General features: G+C 54.0%; 2 protein-coding genes across 4 annotated transcripts in view; one reads left to right on the forward strand and one right to left on the reverse strand.

The window, feature by feature from the left end:
• The first annotated feature begins 37 nt into the window (after positions 1-37).
• OAZ2 (ornithine decarboxylase antizyme 2) lies at positions 38-12,738 on the forward strand. The gene is given in 6 exon segments (XM_066328614.1): positions 38-164; positions 3,434-3,509; positions 3,511-3,591; positions 8,155-8,330; positions 10,156-10,241; positions 11,983-12,738. Coding segments are annotated over 6 exon segments (573 nt in total). The 5' UTR covers positions 38-144; the 3' UTR covers positions 12,117-12,738.
• Positions 12,739-15,076: 2,338 nt separating this feature from the next.
• ZNF609 (zinc finger protein 609) overlaps positions 15,077-24,001 on the reverse strand; it is a 63,254-nt gene continuing 54,329 nt past the window's right edge. For 2 of the 3 annotated variants that reach the window (XM_066328615.1, XM_066328616.1), the window contains exons 4-9: positions 21,288-21,375; positions 18,576-20,931; positions 17,778-18,144; positions 17,443-17,618; positions 16,729-16,945; positions 15,077-16,603 (exon numbers count right to left, since the gene is read on the reverse strand). In XM_066328615.1, the coding sequence (XP_066184712.1) occupies positions 16,530-16,603; positions 16,729-16,945; positions 17,443-17,618; positions 17,778-18,144; positions 18,576-20,931; positions 21,288-21,375 (3,278 nt within the window). In that variant the 3' untranslated portion in view covers positions 15,077-16,529. The remainder of the gene's footprint in view (positions 16,604-16,728; positions 16,946-17,442; positions 17,619-17,777; positions 18,145-18,575; positions 20,932-21,287; positions 21,376-24,001) is intronic. The other variant, XM_066328617.1, reaches the window with a different exon arrangement.

The following is a 24,001-nucleotide window of genomic DNA, read 5'->3' on the forward strand; positions in this document are numbered from 1 at the left end:
GCGGGGCCGGGCGCGCGCGCGGGGGGCGTGTCCGCGCTCGGGCCCGCGGGGTCAGTCGGAGCGCGGCGCCGAGCGGAGCGGAGGAGGGGCACGGCCGGGCACCAGCGCCAGCAGAGACCGCAGCCGCACCGGAGCGAGCGCACGATGATAAACACCCAGGACAGGTGTGCAGCGCGCTCCCCGCCCTCCCTCGCTCCTCAGCGCGGCGGCGGTGGTGGTGGTGGCGGCGGGCGGGCCTGGGGCGCGGGCGGGCGCTGAGGCGGCGGGGAGGCCGCGGGACGTGGGGAGGCCGCTCCGTCTTTCCCCGGTTAAAATCCCCATCGAGGCGTCGTTTCCCCCTGGAGAATCCCCCCCGGGGGTGGGTCTGGGCTCGCCGGGGCCCGAGCACCTCTCGCTGAGCAGCTCTGGCCGCGGCGGGGTCCGAGCGCTCCGTCCCCGCGGCCCCCGCGCCTCTCTGCTGGAGGAGGGCGGCTTTTCCAGGCGCCTTGGGTATCAGCAGGCACGGACTTGCAGGATTTGTGTATTCTTCTCAGTTGACCGATTTATCTTGTGTGTCTGTTGCTTGTTTCGAGTCCCCCGAGTGTCGTTCCCTGCGCCTCTGTGGCCGATAAGAGCCCAGAGGATGCCGATGAAGCGGCCTCGGTTCTTCTCCGTTGCCTGTGTTGGGAGATGCTTGAGCTGTGCTGTGTTCATCAGATGGTTGTTTACAATTCACTTCTCAAATCGGGCTCCTGGATATGTGTCTAGCTGCAGTAATGATGATAATAATTATTAATACTATCAGTATTATTATTATTAATCAAGTGCAGCTGCATCTCCAGAGCCTGTTCTGGGAAGGGGCAGAAAGGAAAATAAAACAGTGATTTCTCCAACGTCTCTGGAGCTCTGTGGGTCCTTCCACCTGGTCTAAGTGTTCAAAACAAATAGAACCCCCAAAACACAAGGAAATGTGTCGATTTCAGTCCCCGCTGTGCTGGTGGTGGTCTCAGGCTGGCTCTGTGTGCCAGGGCTGCCTTAGCAGCAGCGATGATGGGGTTCCGAAGTTGCTGAGCTGCCCTTTGCACTTCCCAGGGACAGGGCACGGGGTTGGGATCGCTGGGAGCTTAGTGAGTTAAAATTACACCCGCGGGATGATGACTTCCAGCTCCCCTTTCGGGCAGGGCACAGACGAGCGGCTTGTACTGAGGAGTTTCTCCACGGAAAGGTGATCTAAATGCATCTTAATTTCAACCAAGCTGCAGGAAAGCAGCTTCTCCAAGGAGGACAGACGTCAGAAGGGAGCACAAGCCTAACTTTTAAGCTATAAACAGGCCTCGGGGAGAGTTGCCGTTTGCGCAAGGATGGATGAAGGGATCAGACGCTGTTGGGTGTTTGCATGAATTTCTTCCCAGGGAGCTGAAGCACAGCTGGAGAAAGCAAAAGCCCTTTTAATCTGTGCCCCGCACGAACTCTCTTCCCTGAGGTTGCTGCTCTCAGAACCGTAACCCTGGAGAGGATAGTGGTGGTGTGCAGGGAGCCTGATTTGGGGGGGATAGCGGAGGTGTGCAGATTTGGGTCAGGGATGTGCAGGCAGCAGCTGAAGGAGGCTGGTGTTTTGACTTCTGCATGTGCCAGAGGAAGTGAAACCGGGAAGTGTCTTTGGCTGCTTTGCGTGAAAACTGCCTCTCTGTTTTAATTTTTTTTTTTTTTCCCACAACTCCACTTCATTATCCAGTTTCTCCATGCCTTGGCCGCAAGTTGGAAAGAGCTATCAATAGTACATTGTTGGCTAGAGGGTAGAGGGAGGAGGGAAGGGAATAACAAAGCTGCCAGCAGCTTTCGGGGGTGGGGACGGCACAAAGTGCTTTGTCATCCTCTCGACATCCACTACTACTGAACACACACTGGCCCATTGATAGCCCCAGGCGCACCAGGGAGCACAGAACACCCTGCTTTGCCCCCAGACATCTCCTGGTGTATTTAAACTGCCTTTTCTCCAGGAGGTGCCTCCTCCAGCACATGGGAATGCTGCCCCAGAGCACTGTCTAGCCAACCTGGGGGAGGGAATATGTGGAGGAAGAATGTTAGTGTTTCCTGTCGAAGGATGGTTTTGGTGGTAGGTGGTAAGCAGACATTCGTGAATTCTGCCATGTGTATTCATGAGTTCTATGTTTTTGGCACTCAGAAATGCCAAATTTTAGTATTTCGTTTGCTACTGGCACAGGCAAGTTACAAGGCCAGGTTGGATGGGGCTTGGAGCAACCTGGTGAAGTGGAAGGTGTCTCTGCCTATGGCAGGGGGTGGAACTGGATAGACTTTAAGGTCCCTCTCAGCCCAAACCAGTCTGATTCCATGTTTCTAGGTGGTGGTTCTGGCAGTGCAGTTCTGTACTTGGTGTTTGGATACTTAAACCTGTGTGCCTCGTGGAGAGGGATTATTGTGGAAAAACACCGCACTGGGAACAACTTCCAGTGAGAAGTTTCAGGACAGACAGTGGTTGTCAGAACAGCTGCACAGTTTATCCACTTTTAGCCTCATTCCTCGCCCTGTACTCATGAAAACCCTCCCTCACCCCGCTGTTCTGGTGGTGCTTCCATAGCTTTGTGCTGGTGTGTTTCATAACGGGAGCACTGGAGAAGGACTGTTTTCCCTGCCTGGCTTTTACAGGCTGTGCTAGAGGAACATTGCTGGGCCTCAGCACAAAGCTATGGAAGCACCACCACAACAGCGTGGTGAGGGAGAGTTTTTATGAGCACAGGGCGAGGAATGAAGCCTCAGCACAGAGCTTTTGTGGTGCTGAGAGTGGAGCCAAGGCTCCAGAAGTAAAATAATTTGCTTTGATGAGCTTCCTAAAAGCTGGAGCAGGTATTAAAGCCTGTGTCCAAAGTGATTCTGAAGACAATATGTAGGACTTCCAAACAAACTTGGAAACTGCAAGGGAAATGTGTTTTCTTGCTGTTCCAAGTAGCTCTGTGGGGTGAATTTTTAGGGTTGGGGTGGAGGATGCTTGTGTGGTGCTTCACGTGTGTGTGAAAATGTTGCCATGGACATGGTGGAGCGTATTGAAGAACCAACCCTTTCACTTCTCCTGGGTTTGAAAATGTGAAACTTAAACCTTCTCCTCCTGGGCCCTGTTGATCTATTTGTAGATATTTGTCTCTAGAAAATGTGTGCTCATCTGGTCATATGTTCCCAGCCATCTGCTCCTGGCAGCCTTCCAGGCCTCCCTTATTAGCATGAGGTTGCTCAGCACTCTCTCTGGGTTCCTGGCTCTGGCCCCTCCTCCATTCCTAACAAAACACGCTGGGTTCTGGTGCCACTGGGGCAGTGGGTGGCTTTGATGTTGACATCTGGAGGAGCAAGGGTACGAATGATTTGGGGGTTTGAGAAGCTGGAGCCTCCGAAACGTGATCCCTGCTAATGTAACCTGGTGTTCTCTCTCTTTTTCTTGCAGTAGTATTTTACCTTTGAGTAACTGTCCCCAGCTGCAGTGCTGCAGGCACATTGTTCCAGGGCCTCTGTGGTGCTCCTGATGCCCCTCACCCACTGTCGAAGATCCCCGGTGGGCGAGGGGGTGGCAGGGATCCTTCTCTTTCAGCTCTGATATATAAGGTGAGAAAGATTTAACATCTAAACATTGACCTGTACCTGTGTTACAACTGTGTTCAGTTCCTTTCGCAGTCTGATGGGAATAAATGCAAAGAACTCCAAGATAATAAGTGGGAGAAGAGGTAATTTTTCAGGGACTGAGCTGCAGACAGGTCTCTCCTGCTTAAATATCACCTGTTTATTAAGAAATGAGAGACCATTGTGCAGCAGATCATTCACTAGCCTGTCCCCAGGGGCCTGCTGCAGCTATTGTACGCAGAGCCTGCATTATCAAAACGTGAAAGGGCTTCTGAAATGTCTGGCAGAGAGAGGAAGCGAGAAGCAGAAAGGTGAAATGCAGCAAGGGAGGGGTTGATCAGCTCCTTCCTGCGCCCTGCTCCGGAAGGTGAAGCTGGCAGGGCCTGGGGGCTGCCTGAACCAAGGTGCAGATGGGAGAGGCAGCCATCCAGCTCCCAGATAGGGCTAGTTTAGAGCATGAGCACAGGCAGGGCAAGATCTGGAAGGGTTTGTGTCTGCAGCTGTCTCAGTTTGTGTTCCTCTTCATTCTATGGGACCTTTTCTTTTGAATGAGGAGACCTGGCTGCTCCTTCCTGTAGAGTAATTGGCATTTGTGTGACTTGGCTCACATCTGTCTCCTTTCTGGGACAAGGACTGCTCTTCCATTTAAATGAGGCAGTCTGAATTTATGCTTGCCTTGCAAATTTGCCTCTTGAGCCAGGGGTGTTGTCATAGGTGCTAGACCTGATTTTTAATTAACCTGTGGGCGGCACACAGACGTTACCTGATGAAAAGATACAGACCCTTTTGGGCCACAGCTCCCAGAGTCTCCTCTTGGAGTTCCTGAGAGAATCACAGACTTTGTGGTTGCTTTCAGAGTTTCCTTTGGTGAGTTTTCAGCACTTTCCTCACCTGCTTCCCTTGCAAAGTGTCAGCCTCTGAGCCTCCAGTGACAAGGTCCCATCAGTTTAATGCTCGAGGTGATTTTCACAGATGTTTGGAGGGGTACAAACCCAGAGAAGCAGCACAATGGGCTTCCTGTCATGGAAAGAAGGTACAAAAATAGCTTCAAGAGGGCTCAGGATAAGTAATGAATCCCCTCTGGTTGGGAAATGGGACCCTGCAGCCAGAACTCCTGCCAGTCAGCTTTGCCAAGCCTTGTGTGTGCACCAGGCAAGGCCCAGAGGCAGAAAATGGGCTCAGCATGGAGGAGGAAGGTGGAAGGACTCATGATTTGGAGACTTTGGAGTGTTTGATTCCAGTACAGCCCTGAACTTGCACAGATCTTGGTGGTGCTGTGTAGGCAGGGGGGATGTCATGCAGATAGATATATGGATGGGATTCCTCCTGGATTTATTGCTTGACAAAACTATCAGAATCTGTCAGAAAATCAGCCTCTTCTGTAACAAAGAATCATGGAAGAGTTTGGATTGAAAAAACCTTCTAAAGTCATCAAGTCCAACAGTTTTGACAGCACTGTTCATGTTCACCACAAACCCATGTCCCCAAGTGCCAAATCCACAGGGCTTTTAAACTCCTCCAGTGATGGTGACTCCCTTCTCTGTGCAGCCTTTGCTAGGGTTGGACAGTCCTTTCAGTAAAAACATTTTCCCTAATATCCAACCTCTTCTGGCCTGGAAATGGTTGTGGTAATTTCCTCTCATCCCATCCCTTGTTCCTGGGAGCAGAGCGTGACTCCCACCGGCTGCACCCTCCTGTCACGGAGTTGTAGAGAGCAAGAAGGTCCCACATGAACCTTCTTTTCTCCAGGCTGAGCCCCCCCCTGCAGCTGCTTCTCAGACTTGTGCTCCAGACCCTTCCCCAGCTCTGTTCACTTCTCTGGACCTGCTCCAGCCCCTCAATGTCTGTCCTGGAACAAGGGGCCCAGAACTGACCCCAGGATTTGAGGTGTGTCATAACTTGGAGTGGTTACAGGGTTGTGTCTGCCCCTTGGTCACCTGCAGTGCTGCAGTTACAGCAGCTGAGGTTTTCAGCCAGAAGTCACCAGCATGACCTGGAAAGGCATATGGATCCAAAAGCTTAAGTCTATTTTCCAGCTGTATCAGCTGTTCCAGTCCAAGGGATGACCTTTCTGAACACACCTGCCTCTGCTGGTGTATGCAGCACTCAGATACATCACTGCTATAAATCAGGGCTCCCTCTAAGTGTTAAGAGGCTTAAAGCTCAGCCCTCCATCCAGGGAGCTCTGCTGGAGCTGGGAATGCAGGTGTGGGTGCTGTGCAGCTGAGATGTGCCCTGGCTGGCAGACCTGGCAGGAGACTGCAGGTGTAGCACATGCCACTTGGCCAGAGTGGATCATAAAATCCTTCCTTCTGACCCTGCCAACACACCAGGGCCTCCCCTCATCCTTCCCTGGACATCTGAGGTGCAGAGCAGGACTGGAAACTCTTGTGCTTAATGAATTGGAACCAAGTTGGTCCTTGTGGCTTTGCACTGGAAGGCTGGGGAGCCGGGGTTTGGGCAGCTGGGTAGAATTTAGTCTGGTGGCAGGGGATTTTGTCCACAGGAACATGGCAGGGGGATTTTGCGTGGGGATTTTTCCAGGGTGAACTAAAACCGAGTGCTTGTTGTATAAACAGGATTTTGCTTTGAGCAGCTTCCAAAGAATTTTGGGCTGCTGTTGCTGCTTCACAGGAGCAGCCCACAGAGCCTTTCTCTTTCCCCTGCGTCTCTGGATGCCTAGAAATAAAGTGTCAGCTGCCCCAGACAGGCTGTGTAAACGTAATTCCCACTGAAGGGGGGGAACTGGTTCTGCTAATCCCCGTGGTTTGCTGCCTTTGGCTCCTGTTGGCACAAGGGGGCTTTCAGTGGAACAACCTCACTGGGTTTGGAGCACTGGACATAACTTCTGGTGACGAGGAAGTTCTGAACCAAATGGCTCAGAATGCTTTTCCTTTCCTATGGCAGTGCCAGTCTTCCCACTCAAAGGCACACCTCCCATGTGTCAATCCCAGCCTGCTTTTCTCACCTTGCTCAGACAGTTTTAGTTCTGTGAGCATAGGAAAAGCATGATCTGTGAGCTTTTCTGGAGAGAAGGATGCTTCTGGAACAGAAACACTTTCTGCACTGAAACAACAACTGTAAAGGGTCCAGTAAAGTCACTGCTGAAGGATATGCACATTAACCCCTTGGATTTGTTTTTATTGAGAACCTCTGTATTCAGCCTTGCCTCTCTCTGCTAGCTCCATCACAGCCATAGCTTGACCTCACTGGAACAGCTCTCAGTGTATTTCTTGGTGCACTCAGCCACTCAAACTTCCTTCAGACTTGATGAATAAACTTGTTTCCTACAGGATATTTATTCTAGTGAAGTGTAAACTTGTTTTTCAGCTCAGCTTTGTGGGCTTTCAATGAAAGGCAGCTTCCTCTACTTGGCTTTGGAGGCCAAGCAATTCTCAGTTTGCACATGGTGTTACTTTGTCAGGAATGTGAATGTCCTTGGAGGCTTCTCTGTCATACAGTAGTTAAACCAAGGGGTATCTGTTTTAAGACAGGAGGTAATAGGAGTTAAAGCACTGGGACAGTGGCTCGAGGAGCCTGTAAGGGCTTGTCAGGAGCTGCTGAATTAATCGCCCTGTTAAAATAAAATATCTGGAGGCTGGACAGCTGCTCACCCAATGATCCAGTGGAGTGAACCACTGCCCACCACCTGCTGAGGAGGGAGAGACACGTGGCTCTCCAGGTGCTCTCATGACTGTGGGTATCTGCTTTACTTCTGCCCTTCAAAGCTGTGCAGATGCCTGTGAATGTGAGGGACAGGGACACACGAGCTGTCACCAAGCACAAGGGACAGTTCAGCTTCGTTGCAGTAACAGCATTGACTCAGGGCCTGCTTCTTTTGCTGGGGCTCTTTGCACTGAAACATGGAAATCATTACTGGGCAAGCCAAGTGCCTGCAGGAATTGTCTGAAGGAATGGAGCTTTAACCACTGAATTGTTTTCTAGGAACTGCTGAGCTGATCCCAAGTAATCTGCATGCTTGGCATCCTCATGGGGCAGGAGTGGGGAAGGACATGTGTGTTTGTGGTCTCTGGAGAAGACCTCCTGAAAAGCTTCAGATCTGCACTGGAATTTCCCTGCACTCTGTGTTTTCCTCCCTTACACCAGGAGGCAAACCATGGGTTATAAAATCTGGGAAAGCAATTTGTGGTCACTCCTGGAACAGAAAGGCTGTGTTGGGGATTGGGGAGGCACTGAAACTGGTTGGGCTGTGGCAGCAGAAGCTCTGTGTTGGGTGTTGGGTCCAGTTCTTGGAAGGGCAGTTCAGGAAACACCACCAGATGTGGCTGGAGCCTGCAGTGAGGGAGTGGAGTCTTCTACTCAGAAATTTAATATATGTCAGTATATAAAACTACATTCCCTTAACAGGAAAGCATGGCTAGAAATCACTCTGAGGGCTGAGAACTCTGTGATGTGTCCCTGAGCCAGCAAAAGGGGAAGGGAAAAGCATAATCCTCTTCTCAGTAAAACCCTAAGACCATTTCTTTGCATTTGCTTTCTCCAGTTGTCCCCTGGCTGTTCAGGACTTAGCATTTTTCATTTTCCCAGGATGAGAAGATCACTGTTAGCCAAGATGTCCCAGTGCATGAAGGGAAGCCTCACATTGTCCACTTCCAGTACAAGGTCACAGAGGTGAAGACCTCCTCCTGGGATGCAGTGCTCTCAAACCAGAGCCTCTTTGTGGAAATCCCTGATGGGTTATTAGCTGATGGAAGCAAAGAAGGGTAAGTTCCAGATCCCAAAGGTGCAGGCATGGCTCCTGGGGGGCAGGACTTTGCTTACATGGGTGATTGTGGATGGACACTCCATCCCTGGAAAATGTTCCAGGCCAGGTTGAATGAGGCTTGGAGCAACATGGTCTAGTGGAAAGTGTCCCTGCCCATGGCAGGAGTTGGTACAAGATGAGTTTTAAGTTTGATCCCAAACCATCCAGGGGTTCCATGCTGTGTGCAGGGAAAACGGGCTGTGCAATGGCAGTTCTGTTTGTGGTTTGTGCACATTCTGCTCCCTTGTCTGCAGAGTCCCCCATAGGAATATTTTCCTCCCAGTGATACTCCAGATGAGTTACCATTTTTTGAGTCCCAACACTAATGAAAAACAAGCAATAAACGAGCAGAGTGAATCTTTCTACACTTTGGTATGCAACGCCAACAAGATTTTCTCTGATATTTTATTATTTTTTCATTTAATTTTTCCACTGGCCACTTGGCAAGCCCATCTTGGCCGATTTTCCTCTCTTTCAGGGAAATAAAACCCTCTCCATCCTATTGATGTCCTCCTCGTCAGTAGGTGGACCTGCTCTTGGAGCGCTGCCGCGCTGGCGCCGGGCTCTGCCAGGAGCTCTGATTCTTCTCTTGGCAGAATCCGGTCATGTTTTGTCCAGACAGCTCTGCTATGGGAAGTTTGTGTAAACGCAGCTTCCAGAGCAGCTCCTTCCTGCCAAGTGCTGTGCCAGAGGTCTCTGCTGCAGTGTAGATGTGGCTTTGCTGGATTCCTCTGTGGAGCAATCAGCTCCTCCTCAATCTCCAAGCAGGCTTCATCCCTCAGTGACACGAGCTAATTAAGGAACAACCCATCGCTGGGCACCTTCAGGAAGTGGCAGTGTTGTTGCTGTCTCACACTTGTCTCATTTGACTCTGAGTCCAGATAAATGTTTGTGTAGTTTCTCCAGTTGGCCCATAAATCTCTGGGCTCTCCCTGGAACGGGTCCTTCTGGGAAGGGATTTATTTGCCAGTGTCATTGTGACTTAAAGTGCAATTTTGTCAGGTTATTTTTAGCTGGGTGAAACATCCGAGGAGAGGCCAGAGGCCATAATTAAAGTAGTTCATTAACATATTAACAGAACCCTTGCAAATTTAATCTCCTGTGCTGCGCTGACAGCTGGTTACTGAGATGTGGAGTGAAGGCCTGTTTGTCACTGCTCTGGCAGCGCCAGTGGTTGCAAGTGACAGCAGTTGATCTGTGTGCCACCCTGGAGGCTGGCAGAAGGGTTCCTGCAGCACTGCTTCCATCAAGAGGTGGCAGAAAGAATCCAGTTGGAAAGGCAGGAAGCAAGGATTCAGGGGGAGCAGCTGTGCCATCCAGCTGATGCGCTCAGGAAATGGCTTTGCCTGTGCACACGTTCTCTGGGGATGGTTTGTTCTCCTTTTCGGCCTGCCATGAGCTCGGTTCTGGGCGGTTTTCCTTCCCAAAAAGCACAGAACTCCCAGATCCCCCATGTGCATTGCCAAGGAATGCAGCCTGGCCCGGGAGCAGCTGCGATGTTCCGCTTCCTGCCTACGAAGGCTTCAGTCCCAAAGCACTGCGGGTGGGGAGGGTGTTTGTGGCTCTGAGGACAGGAACTTATCAGGACTCGGAGCAAGCACAGCTCTTGAATCTGCAGGCAGGAAGCCCATTGTTTCAGCACCCATTGTAAGCTGGAAGGGAGCTGTAAACAATCTTTGTGTCCGAAAACATCCGAACAGTTGATAATTTGATAATGCTCAGAGGCTTCCTCAGGACAAGACTTCTCAGAGCTGATGTCCTTTTGTCTTCCTCCTCCTTGGCAGGTTGTCAGCACTGCTGGAGTTTGCTGAAGAAAAAATGAAAGTCAACTATGTCTTCATCTGCTTCAGAAAAAGCAGAGAAGATCGAGGTGAGGGCTGGCCTGGGCTCGGGTTTGCTCCTGACATCCCACACAGTGCTGCTGAAGGTGTAAAGAAACCTGGTCATCCCAGGGCAAGACCCACGGGACCCTCTTAGTGCAGAGATTGTTACGTGCATAATTCTTATGGGGATAGTTTCGTGTGGAGGAAATAAGCCCTTTTGGGAGGGTTAGGGTGGGGGAGTATTGTGATCTGCTGGATAGGGCTTGGAGCAACTTAGTCTAGTGGAAATTGTCCTGGCCCATGGCAGTGGGGTGGAACTCAATAAGCTTTAAGGTCCCTTCCAGCCCAAACTAATCTGGGATTCCATTCATCTGCTTTGCTGCCCTGCCATTAAATACTCTGGTGCAAAAAGCTGCTCCTGAATGATTTGGAGTGATTTCCACATCCAGTGTCAATTAATATTCCCCTTTTGGTGAGCAGTGAAGTCTGTGTTGGGCACTAGCCTGCTGTGACATAGAAGGTGAAACCAGGGAGGAGTTACTAGATGGAAAACAAGGACTTAAGAGCCTGTTGCCCTGAAAGTCATCAGCTTTTTAAAGATCTCCTGGCACTTTTGTCCTTTCCAGGCTTACAGGTAATCCTGGCCCTGGCTGGAGATGCTTATGGCTTTGGGGGCTGCATTAGGATCTAAAGATAGACGTGCTGTGTGAGGGATTACAGCCGGGGGCTGGGGGATGTACCAGGTTGGGAACGTGTCACTCTAAATCCCCCCCCAGTCAGGCTGTATCCTAGAGAGTAATTCCAACCCCAATTCTAATTTTACTCTGCAGCTTCATGATCTGTCCCGGCTTCTCCGAAACGGAGGGCCTTAGTAAAGCTGAGCTGAGCCCAGGAGGATGTCATCATCCCTCATTACCATGCCAGGAATAATTTGCAAATCAAGTCTTGGCTGTTATGTCACCACTGGCACTGGTTGTGTAGGTGGCCCCCACGGAGGCTGGGGACAGGGCACAGCAAGTGCCAGATGTTGTTTTTAAGAGTTCTGGTCCAAATTCTGGGTCCTTGTGTATGCAGCTGAAATTCAGTGCTGCCAGAAAATATCTTCAGGAGCTCCTCTGCGTGGTCACTCAGTGTCCTGGAGCTGGTTGCCCAAGGGATGGGACGCTGCAGCAGGGCGAGTGTCACAGGGCAGCCATTGCTTCAGTGACACGGGCACAGTGCCTCAGAACCACATCTGTCTAGGTCGGCCCCACTCTGAATTCGCATGTGTAACCCAAAGTGCCTTTCCTGGAGTGCCACCCTGACCTGTGCACAGTTGTCTGGAGTTTCCACTGAGCTCCAGCACCTCCTTGTGGAGACAGCAGATGCCTGCCTTGTCCCGAGGCAGATTCCTCTTTGCTGTTGTCTGTCCTCTCTTGGCGCTCGAGGGGTGCTGGGGCAGGATCAAACCTATGGGATGGCCACATGCATCCTGGGAAAGCAGGGATATGCAGCTGCTGCAGGCAGACAACCAACCATTGCTGTTTCCCACGGGATAGAAGAAACATTGCTGGAGAAACAAGAGGACAAAGTTCCTCAGCTGCACAGCTAAAATCCCTTCAGGCTCAGGAGCAGCTGCAATGAGCACAGGAGGAGACAAGAACCCCTGCTGGAGAGGGCTGTGCTTCTCTGCTTAGGAAGCTCTGGATTCACTCACAGAGGGTGTCCCATGCACTTTGATATTGATGGTTCAAGGGAGAGGTAAAGGGGATTATTCCTGCTGGTAACAGATCTCCTTCTCCTTGGTAGCTCCACTCCTGAAGACATTCAGCTTCTTGGGCTTTGAGATCGTGCGGCCTGGCCATCCCGCTGTCCCGTCACGGCCGGATGTGATGTTCATGGTGTATCCCCTGGATCAGAGCTCTTCCTCCGACGAAGAATAGCTGCACAGGGAACTCCAGTGGGACCCTAACATGCTGTGGAGGGGAGAGAGGACCACCTCCTTTCCTGAGGAGAGGGAAGCAGAGCTTCTGTTGGACTGCAAGCGCATTTCTCATTGTTAGATTGGGCTGTGTATCCCCAGAGTTGACTCTCATTGAAACATGTTGCCTAGAGAACTATCTATCACACATGTAATCATCAGTAGGAAAAGGAAGATGTTTATGAACTGGCATAGGAGCTCTTCCCATGCAGCTGCATGGTGTGGGAGCCCCGGGGTCAGTACCACCTTTGGGACTCCTCCGAACCCCCATTGGAGCCTCCTGCCTGCCCAGCGTGGGCTCAGCTGGAACACAACCCATTCATTTCCCACTCGAGACCTTAAAAACAGCCTGGCTTGGTGTGGGGCACGTGCAGGAGATGCTCAAGTTTATCCTTTAACACTACATTAAACCCCCTGTGCATCTCCACTCCAATGCTGGTTTAACTGGTCTAACCTTTTTTTCCCCCCTCTTTTTTTGAAACTTCTTGCTCTTCCAGCTTTTGTTTTACGCAGTCTTAACCCTGTTCCATGTTCCCACTACACTATCATGGCATTCAATAAAAGGGGCATTCAGATGAACTTCACACACCTGGGGCTGCTTATTTGAGAGGAGCAATCTTCTGACCTGCACCGTGATTGTTGGGACAGTACAAAGAGCCAGGAAAAGCTCCTGCCTTTACCCTCTGCCCCAGGATGGGTCCAGAGCAACCCCAAACCTGCACCTCTGCTCCTGTTCACCTTCCCACAGGGATAAGCTCAAGGCTTGAGATGCCACTACTGGCTGTATCCGAACCAAAGGGTTGTGTGGGGTCAGGTGGTGGGATGCTCTCCCCATCCAGGGGCTTTTCCAGAAGTAGGTGCTGGCAGTAGGTCATGGCTCAGCCCAGCCCTATCCAATGCTGGAGGAGGTGTCCTGTCCCTGTACCATGGCACTGTGTCCTGGCTGGCTCTGTCTGACAGGCCCCAGGGAAGGGGGATGTGCCCCAGGGCCATGCCCTCAGCTCTTCCTGGCCTGGCTCCTTGTGGGATTGTTCCTGTTGTGCTTCGATGGACAATTCTGTTGGAAGCTGGACCTGAGTCATGGTGAGTGTTTGGTTTGGGGGAGGTGGGGCTGGGATATAGTGTGTGTGAATAAATCATAAATGTGGGTCTCTTTTGCCCTCCTTCACCTCCATGAAACCAAGAGGGAAAGGAGCTCCACTCCCTCCAGCGGGGCATTAGACTCTCTATCAGTTTAAAAGCAAATGGGCTGTCCTTTTCAAGAGAAGCCCTGGGGAATGGGTGTTCCCTGGCTAAAACTGAGTGCTGCTTCTGGCTTGAGAAGGGTGCAGTTTTATCCCTTCCTGAAGCTGCCTCAACTCTGGCCCAAGACTGGCCCTGGGTGTCCCTGCATGTGGCAGTGGCTGGCTGCTACCCCATGGTGACCCAGGCTGGCACATCCCAGCTGATGGAACCACTTTGCTCCTTCATAGTGGTAAAATTGACAGATAAGGTGTAGGATTCTGGTCACAGGAGCTGGAGTGAGGCTGATCTGAGTTTTTCCTTGTGCTGGAGATACGGGGCTGTGCCACTGCACATGCTTCTCTGACAATTTCAAATCCTCTCCTGCCCTGTCTCACGCCAAGGAGGGCAAATGTGGATTTCTCAAATGCCTTCCAAAATACCCTCTGGAAAAAATGGAAGGTGCCTCCGATGTCTCAGAGTGCTGCCTCCCACACAGATTACCTCCATGGCAAAGCTGGAGGAGCCAAACCCTGCCTTGTGATCACTGTGTCTCCAGTACCTCCTCTACCCGGGGGCCATGATGTAGGGCAGGGCTTGGTGCCTAGGGGTTCAATCCTGGGGGGTTCTGCCTCATATTACCAGGTCTGAGTTGATCTGGTGGGTACCAGAGCCATGAGTGCTGGGGCAGAGACAGATCCAGGGCCACAGGGCAGAAACCTTGAGTCAGTGAGCACCAGGAGCCTTCTCACATGCCCGAGATGGGGAAACCTTCTCTCCCACCCCCAAAAATAACTGGCCACAGCTTTTGGGGATAAAGGACCAGACTTGGGGGAACAGGAAGAAAAAGCCACCCTCACAGGTTTGTGATTGTCTCTTAAAAAGATTTATTCTCCCTCCTTGCCTAAATGTACAAAGGCAAGAAGAGTACAGTTTGTATATATATATATTTATATATATATATATAAAAAAACAAGGAACTCGGTAATAATGTACACTTTACAGAAGGGCAGAGTCAGGAAGACTGAAATGAAACCCAACACAGCAACGCCAATGGAAACGAGCTATAAACACCAACGGTCTGACACCGGGGCTGGGGGTGGCCCCGTGGGCAACAGCTGGCCCAGAGAACCCGGGAAATGTCAAACCTCAAACCTATTCTGCATAAACTGTTGTTTCATTTAACATCTAAAGGGAGACTCAACTGGGACCCAACTGGGAAGGTGGGGAGCAGCCCCCCGAGCCCCTCCGACTGCCAGCGAAGCCTGTGGCACCCCCCAACACCCCCAGGCACTTCCTCTGCGCCGCTGGAGCCGCTGTGGGCCCCGGCCGTGCTGGGAGCCCGGCTGTGCCGGGCCGGCCGAGGCTGGAGGTAGGAGCAGCCAGCGGGACACTCCTCCACGGGTGGGCTGTGGGGCTCTCCAAAGCACCCTGACCCCACCAGTCCCCAGTCCCGTGGCTTCATGTGGCTCTGTGATGGGTGTGGGGTGGGTCCATCAACCCACCCTGTCCCTGCGGAGTGTGCCGCGCCACGTGGCCCCGACTCCTTCCAAACACAACAAAGAGTGGAAGAAAAATGAGTCAAACAACAAGAGCAGGCTGGGGCACCGTGCTGCTGAGAGCAGCCAGTGTCTCCTTTCCAACTGGGTACAATGGGAAGGGGAAGAAACGGGGAAAGAAAACAAAACCCAAAACAACAGCTTTCAAACAATTGCTTTTTACAGTATGTACAGAGCCCAGCAGGCAGAGCATCCCCTTACAGCAGCCCTCGGGGCCGGGTGCAACATGGACACACAACTGAGACCGATGGCCCCCATGTCCCCCAGCAGGGCAGCAGGAGAGGCGGGGGAGAGCAGGGGCGGCCCGGCTGCTGCGGGGCCGAGGTAGAGTGTCGGCCTGGGGACAGCCACTCTGGGGCTGGGGGCAGAGGACCAGAAAGCCCCTGTCCTCAGAGCTGGGGAGCAGCCAGGACTGGGGACCACCTTCCTCCAGGACCTGGTGCCCCCAGCTCTGGCACGAGGCTGGAGCAGGGACCAGCATGGCCCCACGTGCCTCCGGCAGAACCTAAGTGTGCTTGTTTCTTGCTGCGCCCTGCCTGCGGCCTGGGGAAGGCGCCCTAAAAGCAAAAGGTGGATGAAAAGGGGAGCCACAGCCCCCCACAGCAGGATGTGCTGCCCCAGGGTTTAGGGGGCAGTTGCCATGGTAGTGGGGCGGAGGAAAGGCTGGGATTTGCAGAGTTGGAGCTCAGAAACCAAAGCAAAAGCCACAGGCAGGCGCTTCAGGCAGGTCTGGACCATGCATGGCCTGGGGGCCCTGGCAGCTTGTGGGAACAGAGCCCCCAGCCCCATAGAGCACCAGCCCCCAAGGGCAGATGCTGCTTTGCTGGGGCCAAGAGCTTCCCCAGCCCCGCTCTGACCATTTGCCACATGCTGGTGGCTCCTGCCCACTGGCACAGAGTTGTGGGTGCTGTGGGGTCCAGGACCAGATGAGGGACAGGAAGAGTCCCACAGCTGCATCCAGCCAGGCTGCCACCCACCCACCTAGCTCACACCAGCCCCCTGACACCTGCCAAGGCTCTGTGAGCCAGTCCCTCCTTCCTTTCCTGAGACTGTGGCCACACAGCAGGCTCAGCCCCGTGTTCCAAGTCCTCGCCTGCCCCCAGTCCTGTCGTGAAGCAGCACCTCAGAGACATGCGGCAGGGTCCCAAATTCATCAAGAAACCTCAGTGCTTCTGTTTCCTCTTCATATGCACCAGGCAGGTGAGTCGCCTCCACCCCGAGTGCTGGTGCTCAGTAGAATAAATACATCCGCAGGTACCAGCTCACCCACTCACCAAAGGGGTGGGGTGGGGAGTCAGTGTGTGTCCGATGAGGGGAGAAGACAGAGCCTGCCTCAGATCACGGCAGGAACGTCAAGCAGTACAATTAACACCATTCAACTGATGTCTAAAGGAGTCTCCAGCACTTCTCCATGTGAGCCAGTCACACGTCTTGTACAGCCCAGGCATCCCGGCGCGTCACATCCTGCCACGACCCAAGGGCAAATCAGCTCCCGTGAGCCCCAGCGCCATGGGCAAACCCTAAACCCTCGAGGGCATCCTGTGAGCGCCCAGCCTAGCCGCTGGAGGCGCGGCAGGAGCAGAGCCTTACCGTTCTCACCTCCGGGGAGGTGGGTATAGGGAGGGAGCGGAGCCTTGCTGGCTGGCAACGATGGCTGTAGAGGAGAGACCTGGGGGGGGGGGGGAGAAGAAGTGTCATGAGCTGGCAGACAGGGCCGGTCACCTCGGGGACAGTGTGAGGGTCCCACGGCCCAAGGGCAGGTGCAGCTCCCCCCCAGCCCAGCCCCACTCTCACCTGTTGCATAGGGCAGGTTGTACTGCGCTGGCAGCAGCGAGTACCCGAGGTGGTGGTGGTGGTGATGCGTGGAGAGCAGGCGCTGGGAGGGCGACGTGCGGGGCCGGTCGCCGCTCCTCTCCCCTGCACCCGCTCCCCCAACGCTGCTGCAGCTCCCGCCGCCCCCCACCACGCCACAGCCACTGCGATCCCGCTCCTGAGACGTCTTCTCACTTATCTGGAGAGGAGAAAGCAGACGCATGCTGAGGGACATGACCAGCAACTCTGGGGCACATAGCAGGATATTCTCTCTGCCTTTGCCCAGAAGGTTCCCATGATGCTGATGGGAAGTGGGGTGGGATGGCCAAAAGCCATGTGGAGGGCACAGGGCCTGTTTGAGGACAATTCTTTCCTCACTGGGTCCAAGCTCTGTCTCCCAGCTCTGCCCAGGAGGAGCCATGGGATGGAGGTGGCCCCCACTTCCCATGTACCAGCTCCAGGATTGAAGACAAGTGTCACCTGGTTGCTGCAGGGCCTGGAGAAGCCCCAGCACTGGGGCACAGGTTTGGCTGGTCCATCCCAAAGGATTTGTAATGTTGGAATCCATGGCTGCAGGTCTCCCACAGCAGCAGAAATAGCAAAACCATATGGCAAGCAGAGCTGTTCCCACCTCATTATAGGATCCAAGGACTATCCCACAGAGCTGGGCAAAGCCAGCGCCCTCCTGACCCTCACCGTGGGTGATTTGCTCTTGTAGTGGCTGGCATGCTGCTGCAGGATGTCCAGGGCCTTGGACTCTGAGCTGGATTTACAGCTCACACTGGGGCTGGCTCGGGACTTGTCACTGTCATCACTGCCGGATGCCTTGCTCCCATACGGAGAGAAGGAATAGCTGGAGGGTAGGTATGATCCTGGGGGGAGAAGAGCAGTCAGGGCACCAGGAGTATTTGGGCACCACAGTGGGAGCATGTGTCTCTGTATGTGTGTGAGACGATGTCCCACAGCCATCCCCCACCCCGAGAGCAGGGACAGCTGGGAACAGACACCCCTTGAAGCCCCCTGCTCCCTACCTGGGTAATTCTGCATCATGACGGTGGGCATGGCACGGTAGCTGGGGTGGTTGGGGTCATACGACTGGCTGTAGGAGTAGCCGTGCATGTACGGGATGTAGGACTGATGCTGCGTGAGGGGTGAGGACACGGGGACGTGCACACTGGGCCTGGGGTCCTTCCCCACCATGCGAGCCTCCTCAGTGGGGGTCAGCTTGCACTCAGAGCTAGTGCTCTCCTTCCCGTCCTCTTTGGATGATGATTCTTTGCTTCGATTTCTTTCTTCCTTCAACTTTCGGTCCCTCTCCTCTTTCCACCGCTCATCCTCTGTCTTGATGTCCGAGTACTTCGCTGGGTACACATAGGGCCACATCCGGGACTCAGCTTCCTGCAAGAACAGCCAGCCATCAAAACAGCTATCTCCCCCTGGTCCTGCCTGTCCCAAAACAAGCCAGTGTTTGGAGGTGACTGGAAAACCCCATTCCCCTTCCTTGGGGTCTCCTTGGCCCATCCATGGCCTCTGCTTCCCACAAGAACAGCCAACCACCAGAGCAGCTGTCTCCCCACAGCCCCACCTGTCCCAAATCCAGGCTGCCTTTGGAGACCAGCAAACCCCACTCCCCTTCCTCGGGCTCTCCCTAGCTCATCCATGGCCTCACAGCCCCACCCTTTTTCTGGCCCCAAGGGAATCTCATGGAGTCCCACCACAAGCAAAGGACAACATGTGTTCTCTGAGGTGATGGCCCCAGCAAAGCCCAGTGAGCGGCTTCCTCCAGGAGCAAACCCAAGGCTGGGCTGGCAGACAGGGCATGGCATTACCTGTCTGTACCAGAGAACAGGGTCCACCTCCGCTTGCCGGCCACACTCAGAGCCAGCCTTCGTCTCAGCCGTCTCCTTCCCTAGGTGACCAGCCTCGCTCAGCTTCACCTTGAGGCCCTCAGCAACCTGGCTGCTGGACAGCTTGGACGAGTCCTCCAGCTTGGGGATGATGACAGATTTGGCCATATCAGGACCTCCCTGCTCCTTGGGCTTGCTCAGCCCTGACTTGACAAGATCCGTGAGGCTCGGGGCTTTGGTCAGTGTTGGGGGCATGGGTGGCTTCTGCTTCCATTCCTCTTTGAGTGCCGCCTCCCTTTCTTTCAAGCCCAGCTCTGCCTTCTTCTCCAGCCCTCGCTGCTGCTGCTGTTCCAGGCTCTGCCGCTGCTTCTGCTGCTCCTCGTACTGCTGGCGGTAGGCAGGGTTGGTGCTCAGCAGGTGAGCGTGGTAGCCCTGCTCGCTGTAGCCGTAGGGTGGCACGTAGGCGTACTGGTTGTAGTAAAGGGACTGCATGTACATGTTGGGGCGCTGCTGGATGACTGAGGGCTGCTGGCTGGAGCCACTGCCGAGTTCTGCCTTCTTCTCTTCACAGCCTTCACTCTTCACCTTCACCTCCGGATTCTCCTGCTCCTCGTCCTTCTTCAGCTTCAAGGTCTGTGTGTCGGCTGCAGACTGCCCGCCGGGGTTCAGGGGTCCCGGGCTAGCCTGGGGATAGCCAGGGGAATAGTAGGTTTCAAAGCCTTGGTAGAAGGGAGACTCTTTGCTCTGCGGTTGTGGTGGGAAAAGAGCTTTTTTGGCGCCTTCCTTGACCAGCTGCTCTGGGTCTTTTGCCTTCACGCTCTCCAGTTTGCCCTCCCCATCCTCCCCAGCGTCGGAGATGTCTGAGTAGGCCGGGCTGTTGGTCTTCACTGAGCTGGCCTCTGCCCCATTCTGGGTGACAACGTGCAGTGGGGTCAGGGGCTGGGCTGGGTTGGTGTTCTCCAGCCTGCTGGCCCCGCCGATGGAGGGACTGGGTGCGTTGTCAGTGAAGCTGTAGATTTTATCTGCCTCAGCCTTGATGCTGGCGAGCCGGCTCTGGTGGGAATCAGATGAACCGTTCAGCAGCCCCTCGCCTTTCATCCCCAGTTCGCTGGATTCCCCCCGGAAAGGGCTCTTACCTTCCTCTGCTCTGCAGGCTTTGCCAGGAGTCAAAGGGTTTTCCACCTCTTTGGGGTCTTTCTTCTTCTTGTCTTTCTTCTTCTTCTCCTTGGAAGGGGTGAGGGCAGGGTTGACAGCAAAGGGCTCTCCCATTACCGTTGGCTTGGGCTGGATGGGTTTGAGCTGGGGGCTGTTGGGCATGGTCTGGACCACAGTTGTGGCAAGGCCAGCGGAGGAGCCGGGGCTGGCTGTGGTGAGCGTGGCAGTCTGGAAAGTGTAAATGGGCTGCGGGGGGATGGCTGGTGCAATGGGTCTGGCGGACTTCAAGCTTTTGGAAGGAATCTTCTCCTGTTTAGCACCAGAAGCTTTCTTCGACTTGTCCTTATCAATGCATCGCTTCTCCAGAGAGTCAAAGTCATCGTTACTTGTCTCATCGGCCACTGAAGGACCATCTTCAGAGCCATCATTGGACAGAGCACCCAGGTCTGTGTCCCCTTCCCCACCTACCTTCTTCTTGCAGGGGACCTTGGTGCTGAACTTGCTGGATGGGGAGGGGCTGTGGGGCTCCATCAAACGCACCTTGGGGGTGGCCGAGCGAGCAGGTGAGAGGGAGCCCTTCTGTGTCCCGGCAGCACCGTTGCAGCTCCCAACGTCGGCATGCAGGGAGGGCTCCTCGCCATACTCACTGTCCACATCCGCCTCTAGCTTGCTGTCATCATCCGTGTGTGCGTGGGCCTGGTGGTATTTCAGCCCATTGATATGCTTGTACTTCTTGTTACAGTTGGGGTGGGGACAGTCGATGAGGATGGGAGAAGGGCAGCTGCGCTCCAGGATAGCTGGCTCCACCTTGACTGTGGCAGGCGGCACTGTGGCCGAGCCCATTGAGTTTGTGCGGATGCGCTTGCTGCCCTTGGAGTCCTCCGAGCTGGAGTTCAGATCCATGTCGGAGAGGGGTTTGCTCTTCCGCTTGGTGACGGAGGAGGGACTGGCCTTCACGTCCTCGGCGGTGCCACCGGGCGGGGTGCGGTGGTCCGAGGAGTTCTGGCTGCCCCGGCGGCCCTTGCTGTTGGCTCCCGCCCGGGTCTTGCTGCTGTTGCTGGTCCCTTTGCTGTCCGAGGCCGCGGCCGTCTCGTTGACCGGCGTGTTGCTGTTGGGCCGCATGCGCTTGCCCCTGCCCCGGCCGTTGCGCATCTCCAGGTCACTGGTGGGAGAGTCACAGAACCTGCAGGGAGGAGGACACAGAGGTTTTAACAGAGAGATGGCTGTGCTGTCCCCAAGGCACAATGGAGATCCCCTTACTCCCCTCACTACCAAATCCCATAGACTTCTCCCCACACTGTCGATAAAGAGGAACCAGAGAGGTCCCCTGGGATGTGCAAAACCATCTCCAGTCCCAAGAAAATGGACGTGTGACTGCAGGGGAAGTCACAGGAGCAGTTGGGTTGGGCAAGGAGGGGATGCCAACCCCTGTGGCAGCCCCGTGGGCACAGGGCAGAATGTTCTGGGTGTCACGGGGGCCATACAGGGCCAGATTTGCCCTCAGCACAAGGAGCCCACCCGAGCCCCCCACCCACTTACCGGGGAGGTGCCCAGTCATGCTGCGTGCAGTCCAGCAGCGTCCCCACGTACGTCTTGTTCCTCCAGGTGACGTTGACCACCAGCATCCCTGCAAGGCAAGAGGAAAGCGTCACACAGGGCCAGGGGTGATCCCACGGTGCCAGGAACCTGACCCTCGAGACAGGCAGGAAGAAGAGCTAAGGTCTAGGGTTGAAAGAGGATGGACAAGGGGTCATGGGCTCTCAGAAGAGGTGAGACATTGGGCTAAGGGCTGGAGGGGCACCAACATGAGAGCTGAAGACACCCAGCTCTTCCCTTCCCTTAGCATGTCACACCTAACTGCTTTTCCTGTTTCCTACTTTCATGGGATGTTAAAATCCAGTGACCCTCAGAGGGCTGTGAGATTCCACGGGGGGCCTGAAGATCCACATTGGCTCCATGTGTGCTCAGGTAGGGTAGGGAATGTGATCTCCAGGGAGAAATAGGTGGGAAGCCCCTGGGAGAAATGCAGACAGCCCCTATAAAGGTGGTGGACCTCAAAGTGGAGCTGCAGACACGCCAGCAGGGCTCTGAACCAGCATGGCCATGAACTTCATGACCCTCCGGAAAAAGCTGCTACTGCCACTAGATGGCAAGCTGAGCCCAGCATTCCTGCTCAGGCGACTGTCCCTGGCAGGAAAATCCAGTCTGGCAGAATAATCCTCCATTGCCCTGGGCCGCTTTGCTTCAGCACCTCCAGGGGCATCTCTCTGCCCTGTATTTCCATCTGGAGAACCATCTAAGGGGCCACATCTTCCCATCATGGAGTGAAGTCACTGGGCAGTCAGAAAACCCTGGAGTTTCAGCTTTTCCACACTAATTCAGAAGAAGAACTGCCTGGCTCATACCCATGCCGAGGCCCCTCAGCACCTTCTGTGGGACACAGAGAGGTCCTCCATAGCATCCCTCAGCATTCTGGTGTCTCCTCCTTGCCACGCATCACTCTGATTTCCGCATAACTGGAGCAGAGTCTGTTGTGCCAGGCACATTTATCCAAGCAAGGTAAAACTCGGGAACGTGTTTGCAAGGCTTGATGAGTGCAGCAAGATATACGGCCCCGGGAGATGGATGGAGCCGAGGGAGCCCGGAGCAGCTGTGCCTGAAGCATGTTTATAAATCTCAGCCCACATCCCCCGCTGTGCTATGCCAGCAGCCAGCTGCAGGCTTCAGCATGGATAATACATGGAGCCAAGGCCTGACACGTGGGGCTCCTTCAGAAAGAGAAATGAAATGCAGACCTTCTCCTTTTCCTCCTAGAAAATGTTGCAAGCAGATCATGAAAAGACATGGTCCCAGCACATGGCCAAGAGCCACAACCGGCTCATCCTAGTGAGCAAGAGACGCTGGGTTCTGCCTTCACAGGAAGGTACTGGGGACCTGCCTTAACAAAGACATGGCCAGGATGTGATGATGGAGACAACCTGAGGGAGAAACCAACTGCTGGGAACCCACAGCCCCACACATGGAAAGATCAATGGCAACAGTGGGATGCTGGTTCCAGGCATCCCGAAGAGGACACGTGAAATGTGGTTTTCTGTTCTTCCTAATGCAGCAGGAGCCTGTCCCCCTTTCCTTGAAACCCAAAGAAGCTCCTGGCTGCGTTCTGCACCCCCAACCCACTCCCACTATTCCCAGGACACCTCTGGGGAGCTCCTGTGGGGTCCTCCCAGGAGCTGCCCAAGGACCTGGGAGCCACTGAGGAACAAGCAGCAGTAACCCAGGCCTCATCTCTTCCAGTCCCTCTGCTCTCCCCACCAGTTCAACTCCTCTGAAGGCAGAGAAGACCACGTGAGCTGCTGGAAGTTAACTGCATGGCAAACCACTGGAGTCTCATGTGCATCCTGGGGCCAGTGTGTGATATTAGAAAGGAGGTGCTGGCATTTTTCCTCCCAACCACCACAGCCACAAGAGAGAGATGAATGAAGAAGGGGCAAAACGAGCCGGCACTGTCTCTCCTTCCCTGTTGGAACACCAGACCTCCAACACACACCAGCCTATATTTAACCCGCTGCAACCAATCATACCAAATCCCCTCCTAATCCTCCAACAATAACCCAGGACAATTTAAACCCCAGGATAGATCCTAAGCAGCTTTTTTTACCCACTGTGTCCCCCTCCCATGGCAGGATGATGAGCAGGCACAGGCATGACAAGGGCAGCAGTGAGGAAGCAATGCTTTCGCATCCTCAAGAAGGCAAATGCTCTTGAACAGAAGGAATCCCACTTGGGTAACTCCCACCCCACCTGGTTTCATGAGAAGGTGACATCTTTGAAGCTCTCAAGGAACCGAAACCCCTCAAATCTGGGTGCAAACCACTCAGCATCCTGCTCACATCAGAGTTGTATCCTGGCTGGAAAAATTTAAGGGCTAGTGATGGTGCAAAGTTGCCATTCAGGAAGGCAGCATATGAGAAATGGAGGACAAGGCTGCTGTGGGCACCAGGAGCCATTGTATTGGGGCACATTTCCCCCCTTTTCAAAGATGATCCCCCAAGTCCAACCAAGAACATCTTCATGAATTCTTCCTCCACCTGCATCACTTCCAGGATGCCCTGGCTTTGGGATGCCCCTTCTTCCATGAATTTCTTCCCCAGCTGCATCATCTTCGAAATTATCTTTGTCATTTCCCCTCCAGCTGCATCACTTTCAGGATGTTCCAGCTTTTCCATAAGCCCTGCCCATGTGCAGAGATCCCA

This window comes from Sylvia atricapilla, chromosome 13 (assembly GCF_009819655.1).
Source record: "Sylvia atricapilla isolate bSylAtr1 chromosome 13, bSylAtr1.pri, whole genome shotgun sequence".
Lineage (NCBI taxonomy): Eukaryota > Metazoa > Chordata > Aves > Passeriformes > Sylviidae > Sylvia > Sylvia atricapilla.